Source organism: Bos grunniens, chromosome X, assembly GCF_055505025.1.
Source record: "Bos grunniens cultivar Pamir isolate PY7600 chromosome X, Bosgru_T2T1.0, whole genome shotgun sequence".
Classification (NCBI taxonomy): Eukaryota; Metazoa; Chordata; class Mammalia; order Artiodactyla; family Bovidae; genus Bos; species Bos grunniens.
In genome coordinates, this window is record NC_141194.1 from 63,720,589 (window position 1) to 63,740,684 (window position 20,096).

Here is a 20,096-nt window from a genome sequence, read left to right on the forward strand (position 1 = left end):
TCCTGGGACAGAATGAATAGCAATTACTTTCTACCTTGGTTATTTTATTGACGTATGAGTCTTCCCCAGGGTCAGACCAGGGTGAGACAATCAAGGCACCTAGGGTATAAAACGCCTCCTTAAGGAGGCAGTCACTCTTAGGGTGGCTCAAATGCCAACCTTATATTTGCATGACCCCAGCCAGGAGTGCCTCCTTAAACTTTGCACCCCAAATGCCTTAATTGGCTCACTCTTGACCCAAGCTTGGTCCTATCAGATTGGGGACTTCTCAGAACAGACTCCAAGTTCTTACTCATCTTACTTATGATTAGCACAAGGCTGGGCACAGGGCAGAAATCTAGTTGGGCAAATGACATCACACCCTTCTCTGTTCTAGTAGGGGAAGGAGGTAGGAAAGCTACATGGCTTTGGGCCCTGCTGAGGATGGGAGTAGGAGAAAGCAAATTAACAGGCTTCACCCTGGCCTGTGGTATAAAGATAGCTTTTAATCAGGTGGTTTTACCTTTGGCACCTGGCAGATTTGGGGTTCCACCTATTTGTCTGGTCTCTCCTTCTCAGTTCCTTTCACTGGTTAATTGAAGATATTCTCCAAGGTACCGTTTTTTATCCTTTTCTCTTCTTATTTCCCCCGAATGATCTTGTCCATTCTCATAGCTTCAGCTAGGAGCCTTTTGCAGATGACTTCTAAATTGACACCTCATGCATTATGCTAAGTGAAATGAGTCAGACAGAGAAAGATAAATACCGTGTGATATCACTTGTATGTGGACTCCAAAAAAGCTGAACTCATAGAAGCAGAGAATAAAATGGTAGTTTGCAGGGGCTAGGGTGTGGGGGAAAATTGAGAGATGTTGGTCAAAGGGTATATACTTCCAGTTCTAATATGAGTAAGTTCTGAGGATCTAATGTGCAACATGGTGACTATAGTTAACAACACTGTATTATACACTAAAGAGTTACTATGAGAGATCTTAAAACTTCTCACCACACATACACAAAAAAATGGTAAATAAATGACAGGATGGAGGTGTTGGCTAATGCAATGGAGGTAATAATTTTGCAATATGTAAGTGTACCAAATCAACACTGTACACCTCAAACTTATGCAGTATTATATGTCAATTACATCTTAATAAAGCTAGAACAAAGTAAGACACTTTATCTCTCTTTTAAGCCTCAGACCCACATTTCCAACTGCCTAGTATATATAGTAGCATCTAGCATCATCATTGCTCTTTCATACCCGTTTTGTCATCTGACCTTTGCAATAATTCTGCGAGCAAGTCAGGGCATTTTTTAGAGGAGACTCAAAAGGTAGGCTTGCCCAAGTTTTCGTGGCCGAACTATGATTAAAACTCAAGTTTGGGTATTTTCTTTTAAGCCATGTTCCACAGCCCACCACATGGATGTGTCAGTGGAGTCTCAAACCAAATGTGATCAAAACCTCAACTTGTTACAACATCCTCCTACCCTAACTCCCCTGAAAAAACCAACCAACCAACCCCCAAGACAAAACAACAAAACCCTGCCTCTGTTTCCCAACTTGGTTAAAGGAGTGTCACTTTCACTGTTTCAGCCATCTAGGAGCCTGTGGAGGCCTGCTTAGAACAAGACTTCTAAAAGGACAAACATATCTGGAAGGCTGTGGTCCAAGGCCATTTTTTTTGCTTGCTATAAGCAGGGTGTCCAGAACCAGAAGGAGCACACAGCCCTTTTTAAAATTGAAAGTCTTAAAAAAATAAAAATAAAATTGAAAGTCTTTATGCTTAAGATGAAATTGAACTATATGTAGGCAAGAGACGTGCTTACGTGTTGAAAGCAAAGAATAACACAGCAACTCCTGGTGAAAAGCCTAACAAAACCAGAGCAATCTGGGGAAATGTAATTCGTCCTAAGGAACAGCAGCAGGGCTTGTGTTGAATTCCGAAGCAAACTTCATGCTAAGACCATTGGACACAGAATCTGTGTGAAACTGTATTAAGTAAATAAAAGTGTGGATTTGTTCTGTTTTTTAAAAAAGATGTCTCACTTTTCCAGTCATCAAGGCTAGAAACCTGGATTTCATGTTTGATTCTTTCCTCTCTTCCATAGCCTACAGACTTGACCTTCAAAATGTCTGAAACTCATTTTGAATTCATCCTCTTTTTCTTCTCTGTCCCCATTGAAGCTCATAGAATTTTAGCTACAATCCTTCCACTGATGTCCGGGCCTTCTGATCTACCCTACCCCCCGACCCTCCATATTGTCCTGGAGATCTCCTCCCTAAAGCAACACATCTGATCCCCTCACCCCCTCATCGGAAATCACAGCCTTTGATTGTGCTGGTCCCCAACCCCTCCTACTTACTGAGACCCGGGTCAACTGCCACCTCCCTCAGTGAACTTGCATACAACCCCCTGTAAACCTGAAATGACTTCCTTATTCTTCGCTCTCTCATAGCACTGCTGCTGCTGCTGCTGCTGCTGCTAAGTCGCTCTGTGCGACCCCATAGACGGCAGCCCACCAGGCTCCCCAGTCCCTGGGATTCTCCAGGCAAGAACACTGGAGTGAGTTGCCATTTCCTTCTCCAATGCATGAAGGTGAAAAGTGAAAGTGAAGTTGCTCAGTCGTGTCCAACCCTCAGCGACCCCATGGACTGCAGCCTTCTAGGTTCCTCCGTCCATGGGATTTTCCAGGCAAGAGTACTGGAGTGGGGTGCCATTGCCTTCTCCGTCCCATAGCACTAGGTATTGTATTTCATTCTGCTAGTCTCGCAGCTAACTGTTCACTGTTCTCTCCCCGCTCTAGCCTGGGAACCTGCTGGGGATAGGATCCCAGTCTAGTTCATCTGTCTTCTCTGAAATGTATAATCTGAAACTAGGTCCTTAAACGTAGTAAGTAGGTCCTTAATAGATAGCTGCTGCATAAATCTTTCTCTTGAGTGTTTGTAAACTTGTTATAACAAGGACCATATTCCTAGTGGATTCATTCAGTGAGATGGATAAAAATGATTCTCAGCCTGCAGTGGGACACCTCACTTTACACCTTGAGAGATCTGAAGTGGTCCAACATTGCTCCACTGTATCATTCACCCCTCAAAACATTGCTCTCCCTCCCCAATAGAAGGCAAAAGACAATTTTAACTCTTTATTTGAAACAATTCCAGAGACAGAAGGTTAGTCGTGACAACAGCTTCTCACTACAACACAAGGTGGGCATGGCTCACTGAAGGGACAGGCCAGGTGCCTCAGAACAATATATACAATTTAAACAGTGGCTAAACTGGTGACAGTTATAAAAACACAAAAAGGAGGCTGGGGAACAGCAAAGCCAACAGGGAAAGAACTAGGTACCCCCTTTGCTGGACGCTAAGAGTTTTCTGCAACTACAGAGGCAAGATGGGGAAGAGAAAAGATGGAGGCAGTGGGGGCAGGACCCATGCCCACAATTCTTCACCTATCCTTTGACCACAGATCCCATCCTGCATGACTCAGGGCCCCCACAGGCTTGGCCTGGCTCTTACAATGGGGGAAGAACAAGAGTGGGGAACCCAGCCCCAACCCAAGTCAGAAGGTGGTTTTTGCCTTCGGAACTCTGTCCACTGAACTAAAGGGAGGCAGTTACAGAAAGCCGCTAAGCATGTTGACACCATGGCTCATGCCAACCTAAGATGGCAGAGAGACAAACACATAAACCAAGGGGACAGGAGTCTTCTCCCCATACTTAAGAGTCATTCTCTGCCTTTGAAGGAAAAAAAGCATTTAGAAGATTTTTTAAATTGCAGCACCAAGCGTTGGTGCTTGCTGGGGTGGGGAGGAGGAACAAGGTAGTGAGGGGCTTCCAACCACCAATTATCTTGTGGGAGGGAAGAGTGCCTAAGCTCTGTGTTTTAGGTAAATGGTCTCTTCATCACTTTCATAGTTCCTTTCATATCTTTCATACAAGACCCCTTAGTTTGTGACCAGGGAAGAGTAGAGAAGTGAGTGGGGACAAGGTTGAGAAGGCAGCTGGGTTCTTCCCTCGGCCAAACCTAGGAACAAGGGCCTTGACCTATGTGGGATGGGTCAGGAAACCCAAAGCCAACAGGATCACCAGAGCTATGAACACTTCACTCAGAGTTTGGCCCCAGGAGTTTACTCTGAAACATGAAGAAAATGGCCTAGCTGGTTTTTGCCCATCCCTGGGAGACCAGTCTCTCAGTACAGAGGACTGGGGCCTTGTGGTCATCAAGTGGTTTGGGAGAAGGTAAAAGCCAGGGATTCCTAGGGAAGGCAGGGAATGGATGAGTAGAAAAGGGCAGTCAGAGCCCTTCAGAATGAGTAGCATCAGTTCCTGGGCCTGTCGCCCTGTGGGACGTGGCCGTGGGACAGACGTCGTGGAAGATGGATACGGGAAGCATGTGGGCTCAGTCTAGGTCTTCCTCCCCGGGACGACCCAGCTCCTCATAAATCTCACGCACAGCCAGAATGCGATTGAGCATGCTCTCCAACATGCTGCGGTCCATGGGGATCACAGAATACCAGAGAGGTGACTCAGCAATGCAGGACCGCTCGGGTTGCAGGTAGAACACATCATTGCGCGTCCGGAGGCTTTCAGGACTGCAATGGTGGGGGCAGGAGGGGGGCAGGTGGACAGAGGTCAGTAACTGGGAGAAGTAGAGCCCGTGCGTCCCCAGGCTAATGCCATTCCTGCGAACCTGCCAACTCACCATTTTGAGAGATAGAATTCATAGAACTTGACAGGGCAGCGGAGGGGATTCATGCGGTTCTCACGCTGCTCTAAAATGGGGGCTTCATCATCTCTCTTCCGTTTCCCAGGACCTGTGTCTGTGGAGGAGGCAAATGACCTGGACTCATTAAAAGTGCAGTCTCAACGATGGATCTCCAAGAGCACAGTCCAGGGCACAGGTTGAAGGCCTCAGGATACAAAATGGGCTCATGGAGAAATAAAGGCAGAAGAGTCGGTCAGTCTCTCTGCACCAACTCAACATTCTGCAACGTGCTGCTCTGAAGGGTGCCCTGGTTCTCACTGTTAAAACACTCTCTATCATCTTCCCAAAGTTGATTTCCTAAAGAGCTGATCTCAGAAGTCACATGGACAAACTGACAAAACAGACCCTACTGTAAAATCAGGGCTGCTTTCTGGGACAAACAGCGATGGCTCCAGCACCCCACACATTAGTCCTGGTAGAGTCTCAGGTCCAAAAGGGACCTTGGGAACTGATTCCAGGGCCAGAATAGAAACCAAGGTACTGTGGAAGTTATGCCCAGCAGCAGAGCCATAGAAAGCCTGTCATTCACTCTTGTCAACTCCCCCTTCAGCCAAACACACCCAACAGCTTCCTACCTGTCCACCACACCTCCTAAAAAGTAAATTGCCCTGAAATGAGGAAAGGCAGGAAACAGGCAACTGGGTAACCTCCTATATGTGATAATCACTTCCCACCATATTGAAAGACTGGTTGTTGTTCCTTTTTTCTGGAAACCAGGAATGGAAGGATAGGGAAGCTAGAGATAATGGAGAGGGCCAACCTGGTGGTATGGTGGGGCAGGGAAGGGGAAAGCAGAGGGAGAGGAAAAGCAAAGGCGGGGGCAGCATCATACCTCGCCCTTTCCTCTGGCGGACAGGAGCATAGTAGCGGATGCTCACCACCTTGGTGGTGCCCCGAGGGGTGGTACACTTGCGGGACTGCCGGACCACATTGGTGAAGGAGAGCTGCATGTGTTCCTCGGCTGTCTGAAGCCCAAAAAACTTAGTGTTGAAAAACATGAGGGTGTTGAGAAGGACAAAGGGCGAGTAGACCCCCAGCTGCTTACACTCCCAGAGGTGCTCTTCCTCTACTCGGGAGAACACCGTATCTGCAAAGGCAAGGGGGAGAGGCTGTCAGGAGGGACTGGCTACCCACACCTATCCCCTTTGCTCCCACACATTCCACTCACAAGCACTGAGCACACCAGACTCGTTTGGTCACTAAAGGACCACCATGTGTAAAACCCTGACACCTTGCTATACTGCACAGGAGGACTGGATTTGTTTGTTGGCTTTTGGTGGGGTTTGGGGGGAATTTTTTCCCCACAGTTTCCACCTGCATTAGAAGTTTCACTCATGTAAACCTTCAGGAGTCCAACTTCCTTCTTTCTTCACTTACCACTCAACCCTGGTCACTTTTTTGGTCCCAGAGATAGCTCTTCAGACCTAAGGCTTGATCCCCTCCTCATGTTCAAGGACAGGGGCTCTGATTCCCCTAGCTCTAAACCCCAAGGCACCCAACTACACGCTCCTGTACTCAGACCCTTTTGTGAAGAGTGGCAGACCCAAGAGTCCAGGGCTCGGAGTGGTACACTGGAAAAATAGAGCAAAGGGCAGAGGGGTTGCCAAGTCCCTGGCCCTTACTGTTAGGGAGGAGCGTGGGCTGCCAGGTACTCAGAGACTTGTTGAGTTCTTGAACAAAAGTCAGGTAGTAAAGGTCCGTGAAAATGTTCACCATTCGGTTATTTTCCAACAAGTACTGGAAAAAGAAAAACAGACACACATACAGCTAGACTCTGGGCCCTAGAGGAAAGACAATGATGCCAACGGCCTCAGGCATGGCGACCTGGACAGTTAGGAGACCATGGGAAACAGTTGCTGGATTAAGTGATCCAGAGTGGTTTTCCCCAGGTAAACCTACAGCTCTCAGGTGCTGAGGCCCTGTTGGAGGACAAGACAGTTTGGAAGAGACGTATCACAGCTGCTTCTTCACAAGCCCACACCCCTTTGTCAGCTAAGGCACGTGTGACTTCTCCCCATGGAAACCAAACATTACCCCACCATTCAGGAGACCTCGCTCTGCCCATCCGTCCCCTCTGAGCATGGGTTTGAGGACAACAAAGCAACCCAGACAGCAATGAATACTGCTCCTTGGTCAATAGTCCTGGAATGCAGCTTTGATTTTGGTAGAGTATTGTCATTTCTTGTCCTGTCTGGAGTAGGAGATGCCTGCTCAAGGCAGCAGATGAGGTGAGGAACAGGAAGTGGGACAGAATCATTTCAGGTAGGACCCTGCCTACTGTGCTGAGTTACGACAAGTGAGGCGGCATGTCAGTGGTACCTGTTGGATGCCAAGACACAGATAGTAGATGCTATCAGGTTCATATCGTTCACCGTTGGGTCGAGTGATTTCTCTCACAAACTGGGCCAAACCATAGTTGAGTTCAGCAGCTGAGCAGGCCAGAATATCCTCCTTGATACGCATAGGTTTGGCTGCAAAGATACACAGTGGAGGTAGCTGGCATTAAGACAGCTCCACATGGAGAATTTCCCTTAGCTCCATCATTAACCCCTTCATCCCTTAGTCACGTTCAGCTCCAGAACAAACCCAACAATCACACAAAGAGCCTTCAGTCTTGAAACCTAGATGGCATCTCCCCTTATTCTGTAACTCCTCTACATCTGCACAGGATGCCCTATGGACACCTTCAGCTGAATCACAGCCCTGCTCCCTCTCCCCTTCCCCTCCTCCCCTGGGTACTTACGGCCAAAGCGCAGCTCATCACCCTTGCTAGTTTCTCCATTGGCATATTTCGACTGCACCCAGCACTTCCAAGCATTGACACCATAGGAATAGTTGAGTCCAGTACAACTAGGCTGGCTGCTCATGGAGTCCCGGGAACAGCTCTCTGAAAGCACCAGCCGCTTTTGACCCTGGAGAGGAAGAGAAAGGAGTGGGTAGCAGAGGTAAGGCAAGGAGCACTGTGGAAGCAAGTCAGGACAGTGTTCACCACCAGGGCGGGGTGGGACCAATTTAAGAATGCAGCAAGCTTCCACAGCACAGGACCCCAGGAACAGCTCTGATGAGCTCTGATGAACTGGGGAGAAACTAGAGTTTGGCTGTACCTTAATGCAAACAGTCCCTGGAGAATGGAATGGCAACCCACTCCAGTATTCTTGCCTGGAGAATTCTATGGACAGAGGAGCGTGGTGGGCTACAGTCCATGGGGTTGCAAAGAGTTGGACATGACTGAGTGAATAACACAACACAATGCACACAGTGGTAGAGAAAGGAGGCTAGGGAAGGGGAAACTAAGGCTTCTGATTTGGCTATGAAAGCCCCACACCCACCCCACTGCCCTTCATGCCTCCATCCCTCTTCTGTGGATATAGAAGCTCCAGTCCTCACCTTCCTCATGGCTCGGGGAAGGTCTTGTTCAGTAGACACGTCCTCAGGCCCTACCAGGCCACAATCAAAGAGGAAGTCCACACTGGGGTTAATGTCCAAAGGATCTAGAGGGGAAAGGAAGAAGAAATCGATTTTTTAAGACCTCAACCCTGTAGTCCTCCCACCTCACTCCCACTACTTGTCCACTTGACTCGAGATGAGCCTCCCAGACATCTTCATTATAGTCAACAGGACAAAGCTATACACAAAGAACATGCTCACAGGCATGTACACATAAAATTCACAACATTGGGAAGATTCCTAACACTACTGAATTATAAACTTAAACATGGTTAAGTTGGTAAATTTTATGTTATGTGTTTTTATTTTATTTTTAAACTTTACAATATTGTATTAGTTTTATAACAACTACAAAAAGGAAAAAAAAAAAAAACCAAACAAGACTCAAGTGTAAAAAAAGTGTCCTGGTATCTCTGGCACTGCTCTCTGTGAGAGTCTTCTGTTCAGGGTCATTCTTGGGGTCACAAGCAACATTTCTTTCCTGACGGTACACATGCTACTATATGCAGTGGGCACACCCTGAATCCTACTCACTCTTGGGGAAGTCTGCCTCCAAGTCTTGTCCAGGCTCATCCAACACATTGGCCATCTTGACGGCCATGGCCAGGACATCATCCCGAGCTGGCCCAAACAGGTCACAATCTTCCAGAAGTCCCTCTGCACTCTGGTTGCTCACAAGATCTGGGTGGCAGGGAGGTTGGCTCAGTCTCTGCAGCTCTTCCTTGGTGCCCCCCAAAGGCTTTCAGGGGCTGATCCCAACTGTTCCCCCATCCCACCAGGCAACAAGATCACCATTCTCCACCCCCTTAGGCAGACACAGACTGGCAGCACCCTGTCTCCCTCACCACCACTGCCCATGGCATACCACAAAGGTCAGATGAGGCCTTGTCCAACTCCTCAGCCTCTGCGATCATCTCTGCCATAGCCAGGATATCGGCCTCCAAGGGGTTGGACGGGATCTTCACCTTCAGCTCCTCAATGGTCTCCACAATCTTGTCTGTGCTCTCCAAGGTAGTGGGCAGGAACATGGGCACAGGCACCTGGAGGCATGAATCCCAACTAAATGCCAAGAACCACACTAGCACATGAGATGAACAGCTAGTGAGAGGGAGGGAGTGGGGGTGGTGGCCTCCAGCCTGGAAAAGTGAAAGAGGCCCCCAGCAGGAAGGGCAGGAACACTCACCGGGATAGGCATTGAGAAAGGCACCGGGACTTTCTGGCAGTACAGATGCATAGGCACTGGCACAAAGATGGGCACTGGGATGGGCAGCACGATCACCTGTGGCTTCCACTCTTCTATTGACAAGAAAGGGGTCTTCTCAGAGACCCTGGCAGATGAGTCACATCCACCCCAGGACCTGATACTTGTTCATCACCCCCAAAAGCTCTAACATGTGCTCAGTATCACAAAGCTGCCCTTGAAACAAATGTTGACAGATGACCCTGGGACTCCAGAACAATATGCAGGACACTTCAGCCATCTAAGAAACTCCCTTGTCCAGCTCCCAGGCATAGAAAGAGGCCTAAGACCATAAAATACAGCCTGTGGCACCTTGGTACCCTCGCTCACCTGTCTGACTCCCTTTGGACTTCATCTCCACCTTGCAGGAGACCCCCCGATTCTGCATCAGTGGTTTACACATAGCAGCTTTGTTTTTGCGGGGTGCTGCTGGGGGTGGTGGCGGTGGTGGTGGAGGAGTGGAAGCAACAGGGGCTGGTCGGGTCTTCACAGGGATCTGCAAACACAAAGGAACATGAGTACCACTGCTACAGTAACCCCTTTGAGACCATCTTCCCCCTTGGCTCTTGCCTTGACCTTGCCCAGATTTCCATTTTCCTGTAGGGTCTTTATGGTGTTTCTGTTCTCCACTTTGGTTTGAGAGGGTGTCTGGGGCTTTGCCTCAGAAGACTGACCTGTAGATCAAAACAAATGAATGCTCTCATCTGAGGCACTAGCTCTCTGTTTTCCTCACCCCTGCTCCAGGAGGGCTTTGTTAACAGAACTCCGAATGTGAATGGTAAGTCTAGAATTTTCCCTTCACTCCACCCCAGCTCTAATCTTCTCTAGGTCCCAGCAATAGTGGCCAAAAAGATTCTTTGCTCCCGGCTGCCAAGAAGGATTAAAAACATTGCTTCCCCAATAACCCATAATTTGAGACCTTCCATTAAATGGCCATCAGGAGTTTAGTACCCCTGGAGTGTGGAGGTGCCATGGTGATATTCTAGAAATGACAATAGTCTTCATTCTCCCTAAAGGTGTTTACGTTGAGCTTGTGTTGACACTTCCTTCTCTCTGAAAAGGAACCACAACCCCTATATGCCCCACTCTACCAGGGCAGGTACCCATTCCTTACAATATATACCTTATAGAAAATCAGTAGGATCTAACTCTCAGAACCCCTTTTTAAAAGCTCTCAGAACCTTTAAATGAGACTCCTCTAGTACCTGCACAGTTCAGAAGCTAAAAAACAACACAGAAACAGGAGCTCTGGCCAGGGATGAGGTGAAAGCAGGAGAGGAAGAAGAAAGGGGCTGGGCCCAGGGTCAGAGGAGTCCAGGCCAGTTCTAACAAACTGTGCCCCCTGCCCAGGACTCACTGTTCAGGAGGCTCTCAGGCCCACTCTGGGTATCCAGGTTGGGTTGGTTCTGCTGGCTGTAGAAGCGCAGCAGACACTGTTGGTTGCAGAAATGACGGATCTGCCCACGCCAGTGGATGGTCTCCAGCAGCTTCCCCTGGCGCTTACAGGCATGGCACCGGGCAGCCTGAGGGTGTTGACAGGGTGGTCAGACCTGCCTCCCTAAAATGTGCTGGGTCCCTTGCCCTGGGATAAGCCATGCCACTCTACGGAAGCTGGGCTAGTCGGAACCTCCTCCCTGGAGATGGACCCACAGCCTGATGATGGCACAACAGCCCGTGCTCCTTGCTGCCCTTTCCTTCCTTTGTGACATGCAGCCCCCCTTACCTTGCAGTACCACAGCAGGTACTTGCTCTTACAGTCCTCGCTGCAGAAGTCCCAGGTGCTGCCATCCAGCTGCTCGGTGACTCCACGCTGGCAGGTCTGGGAGCAATAGGTACAAGTGATACAGCATAATCCCAGCTTCTTAGTGAAGTCCTGTTTGTATAGCAGCACACAGCCTGGAAAGGGGGCAACAGAGAAGAGTCCAGAGACATGAGATCTCCATGTGGCCATGAGACCCAACTTTCTCAAGGCAGTGCACCTGAAACGTTTAACAGCCTCCAGAGTGTCCTGAGCAGAATGGACCACCCTGCAAGCCTACCTTACTTAATCTGCTGTTCTTCCCAGCTGCAAGGTACAGGACTCTCTGGCCCTTCCCCATCTCCTTACCTTCACTGCAGAAGCTCTTCTCCACCCCACTGAATCGGAGCTTCTCATGCAGGAGTTTCTCCTGCCGGCAATGCTCACACTGGGACACCACACCCCGGAGGCGCTTGAAGTCCTCACAGCAATCACGACAGCAGAACTGGAACACCTGGTCCTGGGACGGGGCATGGGGTGGGGGAACAGGGCTGCGACATCTGGACCCAGCGAGAGCCAAGCAGAAGGACCCCTTCAGACAGATGTCTGGTCATGTAGCAAAATATGGGTGGGGGTGGGGATCTTACCTGCCAGTCCAAGACCTCAGGCTTGCCACTGAAGAGGCTGTGGCAGTAGTGACAGCTCAGGTGAATGCCCCCCTCGGGGCTCGTGCGCTGGAGGGAAGGAAGACAAACAAGGGAGGGCCAAGATGTGTGCAGTGGGCTGGCGGAGGGAGGGGAAGTCAGGCTTGCTCTTTGCTCTGCCCAGGCCTACCTACCCCAGGTCTCATACCCTCTCTATTGCCACACCCATTATCCCTCGTCCAGGGTCTGGAGTACCTGGAACTTGGTCCAGCAGCTGGGGCTGCAGAATTGGTAGACTGTGCGATCAACCTTGTTGTAGTAACAGGGGTCAGAGAGGCTGCGGCGGCAGAAGCTGCAGGGTCGGGGAGGGCCTGGGGCACAGAGAGAAAAGGACAGAGAGAGAAGGAGAGGGAGAGAAAGAGAGAGAGAAAGAGAGAACACACAGCAGGTGTAAGGCAGTGCAGAGATGGAACGGGAAATCCACGGGAGAGTGTGGTTGGGGCCGAAGTTGGGCAGCAGGGGTTACTATAGAAGGAGTATGGGAGGTAGAAGGAAGGCCAGCAGGGGTCTCAGAGAAGAGGGCTTTGCACCTACCAGTGAGCCCTGCCTGCTTCACTTTGTAAGAAGTGGTACAGCACAGGGAACAGAACAAGCTGGTCTTGCCATTACGGTCCACATGGGATAGCATCTCAAAGTTCTTACACAGGGTCTTGCACCAGACACATGGGTACACCCGTGTGTTTTTCTGTGAGGATGGGGAAGGAGAGGCTGAGGCTGGATTTGTCCCTTCACTTTTATTTTTAAAATTTTTAAAACATGAGATATTTCAGGCATACAAAAAAGAATAGATGATGAGATAACAAACACCTGTGTGTCCACCAGCCAGCTTCAAAAATAAAACATAACAGATACAATTGAAACCCCCTTTATTTGTTTTATTTCTCCCAGCCCTCGACCCGTCAGGCACCTTTATTTCTCACCCAAGGACCACACCCCCTTCCACAGCCCTCTAATGCGCTACTCCCTCGGCCCCACCTTCTTGTATGCCCCCAAGCAGGTTGTGTTGCAGAACCGCTTTTGTTGGCCCTCGTGGAAGAGGAGCTCGGGGCCAGGGCTCCCAGTCTTGGTGTAGATGTAAGCCCCGCACTGGTCACAACAGTTGGTTTTCAGTCCCTTGTTGGCCCGGAATTTGGAGAAGCAAGAATTGCTGCAGAGCCGGTGCACCACGCTGCCATTGCTGACCTCATGCAGGACCTGCCACACACACACACACACACACCCTGAGCTGGGGCCTGGCCACCACCACCCACCCTGGTGCAAGGATGGCCCGCCCCACCTCACCCTACACCTTTACAGCAGACAGCGGGCCCAGGGACCCCCCAACCTGCACATCAGGATGTCGACTTGATGCTGAGGTCCTGGGAGGCAAGGACGGCCAGCTGCACACAATCCTGGAGAAGCTCTAGCCTTGAATCCACTCCCTCACGATGGCTGCTTCCCCCTCCCCACATCCCTCATCCACAGGGCCTGGCCCCTGCAGCCCCAGGATTGCAGGGGCGGCTCAGGGCTGGCCAGGCTCTGAAAGTCAGCCCCCATCCAGCTTCCTCACCTCTCCAGTCTTCTGGCATATGCTGCAGCGAGTGGCATCAGCAAGATCCCCAGACTGGGGGATTGGGCGCTGCTGCTGGGCCTCATACAGGGAGAGACAGACGGATGTGCAGAACTCATGGAAGGAACCTCCCGAACCGGTCTGCGCCACAACTGAGTCCTTGGTGTTCCAGATCTCCCTGGAGGTGGGGACAGGCTTGTACATTTAGTCGATACCACCCCCTCATTTCATGAGCCTCCACCTTCCTCCTCTGGGATCAATGACCACAGAATCAAAAACATTCTCAGACACCCTTCCTATTAGTGAACTGCCTCTATCCCGTATGGTGCTAGGGTCTTGCCAACAGAATCTGTCTCACCCTTTACTCCCGGCCTGATCCCTGCTCTCCCCACAGCCCCAGACCCTCACGTACTTCTTGCAGAAGGTGCAGGTCTTTTTGCCAGAGGGCTTCTTGGAGAAAGTGGTGAGGCAGGATGAAGAGCAGAAGAGCTGAGGCAGCCCCTTGCGCTGGTAGGCCGTCTGGCCCTTCTGCAGCGGTGTCCGGCAGTGGGCGCATGTCATCTTGGTGCCTACTGAAGAGCGCCCGGCCCTCTGTGCCACACTCGAGCGTAGAGACATGCGAGGAGAGCGCCGGGGCCGGAATGGCACGAAGTCCTCATCATTGGGATCATCTACCATGGCATCAGAATCCTCATCTGACACTGGAACTGGGTGGGGGGGGGGCGGTGGTGCGTGGGGAGAAAAGGCTAAGGGACCAGGCCTCCAGCCATCACCTGACCTGCAGGTAGTTCAGCTGATCCTGGGATCCCCAATCCCCATGGTTCTTGGCTTTCCACTCTGCCCCTATTACACTGGAATCTCAAGCTACTGGTGTCACCATCCCTTAGTTACTCTGTAATGTCCTAGGGAGGGGAAGGTAGGGATCCAAGTGAGAAGATTCGGGGACAGGGATGGCAGAGTTGAAACAGGAAACTCCATTCTCACTGCTCTTGTTTTCAATTTCCCCCACTGCCCCAGGTTCCCATGCCAATCCAGGGCAGAGATAGGTGCTTCACATTCTGCATGGTGTGCAGCACCACAGGAGCTGGGAGATCCATGCCGGCTACATCCCACCCAGTCACACTTCAAGTCCTACTCACTGCTTTCAGTGGAATCCACAACCTCAGGTTTTGGAGGCTCTACTCTTCTAACGCGCTCGCTTCTCTTCTGCACCTTGGAAACATGGGGAGGAAAGCTGACACCAGGGGCAGGCTAAAGGGCCAGCTGCACTAGTACAGGGTTTGGGGGGTGTACAGAGATGGGAGGGGGAGAGAGAGTAGGGACCCTGGGCCCAGCCCTTAGGAGGAGGGGAGAAAAGGAGGCTGGACTTTCTCCTTAAGAAGCAATAGACACAAGTGCTCCCTCCCTCCTCCTAACTCTCCTCACATACACTCTCCACAGAACAACATCTGGGAGGGAAAATGAAGGGTCTGCCCTTCCCAGAGCTATAGGGGGAACCAGACTCCTTCCAATCCCCTCCCCCCTCACCCTCTCAGGCGGCTTCTCACTCGCCTTCCCAGTCAGGCCATCTCCTGCAAAGGAAGCAGAAAGCAGCCTAATTCTTGAGCCTGCCCTCACCACCCCCTCCCTGGCTCAACCCCCGCCTCCATTCCTGGGGAAGAACTTACTCAAAACTGAAAGGGAAAACTCGCGTGCCTGTGGCTTCTTGAGGCCCCTCTCAGGGTTACCTCGAGCTCTGCACTAAGGGGGGGGGGGCGGGCTGCAGCTATTCTCCATGAAAAAACAATCCTACCTTCCCACCAGCTTTCTATCCCAATGGTTGGGAGTTAAGGAAATACAGGTAACATCCCTTTCAAGAATTTATAGTTTATCAACAAAAACAAATGCAACCACCCAAAGGTAGCAAGGGGAAAAGGAAGCAATAATGTATGGGGAGGTTCCCCTGGACTCAGGTGGTTATATAAGCCCTAAGACCCTGGTCACAACCTGGGAGAGGCACTGTGCTAGGTAGAACTGGGAAGAAATGCAAGCCTCTTAAGTTTCTGACTATCAGAGACACAATCCTAGGCCCTGCATGTCTACCATTCCTCTGAAAGCACTCTGCACTTGGCTCCAGAACCTAGCATCATTCATCAAACCCAGAAACCCCACTCTCATCTAGAACAAAACAGAAAGATCTTAGAACCAAGAAGCCTGGTGTCCTCCCCAAGTCCTGAAGGAAGGACCCTGGTAACCAAAAGCCCACCGGGAGAAGAAAAAGGGACTCTCTCCCACAAAATCCAGTCTTCTCAACCCACCCCCTGAAACCTTGCCCCTATTTTTCCTCCAGAGCCACTGAGCTTCTCCCTCCCTACTTTCCTTCATCTTCTTCACCACATCCCCATTCCTTCTTTCCAAACCCCTAACTCCTCCATACACATCCCTACTCTCCACCCCCACTTCTTCCCCACACAGCCACCTCCTTACCATCCCCCAGCCTTGATTTTCCAGCTGATCAGGCAACCTACCTGGCAAGGAAGGGTGTGCAGGGGGGCTAGGGCTCCCAGGTTTGGTCTGAGAACTGTTGATTCCATCCCCCAGAGTCTCTCCCACTGAAGGGCTGGGGGGGCCATTTGGGCTCTGTGGTTGCCCTTGGGGAAGCTCCTCCTCCTGCCCAGGGGAGCCCCTTCTCCCTGTAGCTATGGAGGTGGTCTCCTCCTCTTCAATATGTGGGGATTGCAGAGTTATTGGAGAATCTGGAGCCAAAGGCTCTAGTAGCCCCTCAGGTGAAGAGGGATTTGCCCCAGCCCCTGGGTCAGGTGGCACCACCTCAGGGGTCCTGCCCCCTGGTCCAGGCTCTAGGGTCTGATCGCTTGCATCCCATGCAAGGGTCCCCTCAGGACCATGGTCCACCTCTGGGGGAGAGGGGGCTTTATAGAGTAGCCCCCCCAGCCCCAGCAGCTCAGTGGCTCCATCCAGGACTCCAGGGTCTTTCTCCAGGCCAGCAGGGGTATCAAGCAGGTCCAGGGCTCCCGAGGATGGAGAAGGGCCAGGGGGGGCCCATCCTCGAGTTGGGGCAGTCTGAGATTCCAGTAGATCCTCTCCGAATTCCATGTCTACTGGAAGGTCTCCAGCCAAGGGCTTCTCTGGCAGGGTCAATGGGTCAAACGGACTGGGGAAATCACTGGGATCCATGAGGATGACTGGATGTGGGCTGTAGATTAAGGGTAGAAAAGAGGGCAGAAGAGGTGGTCTTCGCCAGAATTCCTTCTTATATAGGCTCTGGGACACACCCCACCATCCACTTGGATTTCTCTTGAACCGCCCCCACCACTATCGACAAACATTAGCACAGGTTTTAGTGCGAATGACCACTCCCCCCCCAGTACAGCGCCCCCTGTGGGAAGAAGCGTTCCCCGCCTTGGCCCTGTACCCCCACTCTTCAGGCGCTCCACCCGCCCGCCTAGCCCCCGCCACCCCATTGCAACTCCCAGTTCCCCTCCCCCTTCACCTTTCACTCCCCCCCCAACTCCGGCTGAACGCCCCCTTAGAGTCTTCCAGGGCCGTAGCCACCAGGAGCCTTTCCCGCCCCCGCGGTCTCAGTTTCTATCTCCCCTCCCCTCTCTCCAAGAGCCCCCCAGTTCCCCAGTCTTTACCCACCCTGTCTGGCCCCACCCCCCCTCCCCGCGTTGCATAGTCGTCCCTCAGCCCTTTCCTCGCCCCCCCCAACTGCCTTTCCTAACCCCTCCCCCCAGTTACCTTTCAGGGTCTCCCACTTCCTCAAGCCCAGTCCCCCTTTCCTATTGCTCCCCTGGTCCTTCTTCTCCTGTTGCCCACCCCCCACCGCAGGCATTTACAGGAAGACATTTTGGAGCTACGGTCTCTCTTCAGACCCCCCTCCCGGCTACTGCGAGCTCCTGCTTGCAGGTTCGGTTCGGCTTATTCAGGCCCGACCCCTACCTGCGGCAGGGTTAGTGTAACCGCTACAAGCCTAGAACTGCAGTCAGCGACGGCCCCGCGCTCCTTCTCCACCTCCCTCCCTAGCAGCCGGGACAGGGGTCGCGGCCCCTTTAAATGGCAGCGCCGCTCACGGAGCCCAGCGCTATGCACCAGGCGGGCGGGCGGCGTCAGCAACCAACCCCATTGGCTGGCTCAAGGAGGGGGCTCGCGAGACAGCGCCGGCCCCCGGCGCGAGACTCCCAGCCCAATGGACGCCTGGAAATTGCGGAGTGGAACGTCGGCACTGGAGATGGAGCTTGAGCCCCCGCCCGGGGCCCCGTTAGTTGAGGAAAAGCTAGCCTCCGGAGCTTGGAAGCCCGCCCCTGGGGAAGGAGGCACCCCCTTTTCCACCAAAGGGCCAAGTACACTAACCCACAAAAAACAAATCTACGCACCTGCTTCCCTTACCTGGCTCAAGAGTCTGGCCCCTCGTCAACACCCGTGCCCGCCCTACCTCCTGGAGCCCACTCTACCCGTGATCCCCTCCTCTCATTCAAATGGTTCCCGGTCCCCTCCCCCTCCTCGTGTCTCTCCCCGCTTCCCACTCGTGTTCAACCCCCCAGCGTCCGCCCCCCTCAACAGTCCCTACCTACGCCATGCAGCAGGCGCCTGCCAAGATTACCCTCCCCCCAACCCCACCTCTCCGGAGCCCGCCCCCTGGGCGACTGCTGGGGTAATGAGTGACAGCGGAGGGTGGGGGGAGGCAGGGACCCAGCCCTCACGTGCCCCTCCTCCTCCTCTTGTCTGCAGCCTCGGGCCCTCCTAACCATTCTGAGACTCAGAGTTGTGGGGTGTCTTAAGCCTGCTCTGCAGCCACTCAGGGAGGGTTAAATGGCTCTGGCTCAATGACAACGCCTATGCAGTAACTGTTACTGCCTGGTGACCCCAAAACCAGGTCCTGCAAAGACACTCCCCCACTCCTTCCATGGTCTTAGGGTAAGTTCTGGGATCTTCTCCCTGAGTCTTCCCCCAAGAGCCCCCTGAGTTATCTCTTCAGTAGTTTTCCTCACCGAGGCCGATAGATTTTCTTCCTCCTTTTTCTCTGTTTCTCCCTCCTTTCTGTCCTTGTCCCCCACCCCCCACCCCCACCGCGCGCACTCTCTCCCCCAGTCTCTTTTTTGTCTCTGTCTCTCTGTCTCTCTTAGGCACGAGCACGCACGCGCACACACACACACACCACACACACACACACACACACACACACCACACACACACACACACACACACCACACACTCCCCCTCCTGGATGGTCCTTAGCATGTGGGTGTGGCTGGGGTTGAAGCTAGAGAAGTAGGGGAGGGGGAGGGGGTATTAGCATTAGGCCTACTGGCTTAAAAAAAAAAAAAAAAAAAATGCGTGCCAGGATCCATTCCCAGCCCTCATTAGAGTTAGAGCACTTTACAATCCCCGCTCTCCACTTCCCCTCTCCGACCTCCAAGGGTTGGAGAGTATTTAGTATCCTGAGATACTAGAAGAGGCTCGGGCTGGAAGGGAGTCCCGACACATGTTTAGGTTTGGTGTCCAGTTCCTGCTCTGGCCTGCCTCTTTGCTCTGGGCCTTTCTTCCTTCCCACACTAAGCCTCTCCTAGCCTTGTAGTCCTTGGGAGTCTTATCCTGCCTTGCCTCATTCACTTTCTCAGAAACCTTATCCTTCCTGGCTCCCCTCATGGCCTTGAGGTTATCTTTGCTCTCTCCTATACACAGAGATAAAAGCAAGAATTTTCCCGTTTAGGTTTCCCAAACCCAGCTTTCTCTTTATCTTAACCAGTATACTGTGTAACCATCTTTCATTTTCTTATTTCTCTGTCCCTGTACCTCCTTTTTGCATTTTCAGTTTGTTCCATCTCAGTTGGGCCACCTTGTTCTTTTGTATTGCCAGCCCTTCTCAACACATGCTTGGATCTTTGGCTGCTCTGGTTGTGATCCTTGTGCTGGTTTCAAGTTGAGGGGAGACAATCTAAAGGGGGTTGATGGTGTATTCAGAGGTATAGTGTGTGGGTTCTGGAGACAGACCAGAACTCTAATCTCAACTCAGCCTTCTTTTTAGCCAGTTGCCTTTGGATACATCACTTGTCAAGTCACTAGGTCTTATTTTTCTCATCTTTAAAACAGAGATAAGAAAACCATCTAAATCTACAATAGGGGACTGGTCAAATCAACTTTGGTTATGTTCATACAATAAATGTAATCATTAAACACATTTTTGAAAAAACTAATGATACACAGGATTTTTAAGGCAGTGAAACTATTCTGCATGATTCTGTAATGGTGAATACATGTTTGTGACATGTTAGAAGTCATAGAATGCACAACAAAAGTGAACTCTTACCTGAAGTATGGGTTTTGAATGATATTAATGTGTCATCTTCTGCCGCCCTTTTCTCCTTTTGCCTTTAATCTTTCCCAGCATCAGGGTCTTTTCCAATGGGTAGCAGAGGATCAGTGGTTAGATAGCATCACCGACTCAATGGACATGAACTTGATCAAACTCTAGAAGATAGTAGAGGACAGGGAAGCCTGGTGTGCTGCAGTTGATGGGGTGGCAAAGAGTTGGACACGACTTAGGAACTGAACAACAACAACAAATGCCTCAGTGTAGGTTCATCAGTTGCAACAGATGTACCACGCTGTTGGGGAATGTTGATAGTTAAGGGAAGCTGTGGAGCTGGGAGGCAGGGAGGGCAGGGAGT

At 51.5% G+C, this 20,096-nt stretch overlaps 1 protein-coding gene and 1 pseudogene across 23 annotated transcripts; one reads left to right on the forward strand and one right to left on the reverse strand.

The window, feature by feature from the left end:
* The first annotated feature begins 1,021 nt into the window (after window positions 1–1,021).
* LOC147340588 (large ribosomal subunit protein eL33 pseudogene) lies at window positions 1,022–2,071 on the forward strand (annotated as a pseudogene).
* A 1,042-nt stretch (window positions 2,072–3,113) lies between these two features.
* ZMYM3 (zinc finger MYM-type containing 3) lies at window positions 3,114–19,875 on the reverse strand. Of its 23 annotated transcripts, none has more exons than XM_086389992.1 (25): window positions 19,736–19,875; window positions 15,936–16,621; window positions 14,956–14,999; window positions 14,568–14,640; window positions 13,841–14,135; window positions 13,429–13,606; window positions 12,855–13,073; window positions 12,414–12,564; window positions 12,075–12,190; window positions 11,823–11,909; window positions 11,545–11,695; window positions 11,161–11,333; window positions 10,795–10,960; window positions 10,008–10,111; window positions 9,768–9,933; window positions 9,381–9,493; window positions 9,063–9,237; window positions 8,732–8,878; window positions 8,138–8,241; window positions 7,494–7,662; window positions 7,070–7,221; window positions 6,373–6,487; window positions 5,583–5,837; window positions 4,688–4,805; window positions 3,114–4,577 (listed from the first exon to the last, which is right to left on the reverse strand). In XM_086389992.1, exons 2-25 carry the CDS (start codon window positions 16,600–16,602, stop codon window positions 4,385–4,387), a joined length of 4,131 nt encoding a protein of 1,376 aa, XP_086246118.1. In that variant the 5' UTR covers window positions 16,603–16,621; window positions 19,736–19,875; the 3' UTR covers window positions 3,114–4,384. The 23 variants fall into 23 exon arrangements, with proteins under 23 accessions (XP_086246118.1, XP_086246131.1, XP_086246117.1 ...); XM_086390005.1 differs by lacking the exon at window positions 19,736–19,875 and adding an exon at window positions 18,417–18,634 and having other exon boundaries at window positions 13,841–14,099; XM_086389991.1 differs by lacking the exon at window positions 19,736–19,875 and adding an exon at window positions 18,417–18,561.
* Window positions 19,876–20,096: the final 221 nt, after the last annotated feature.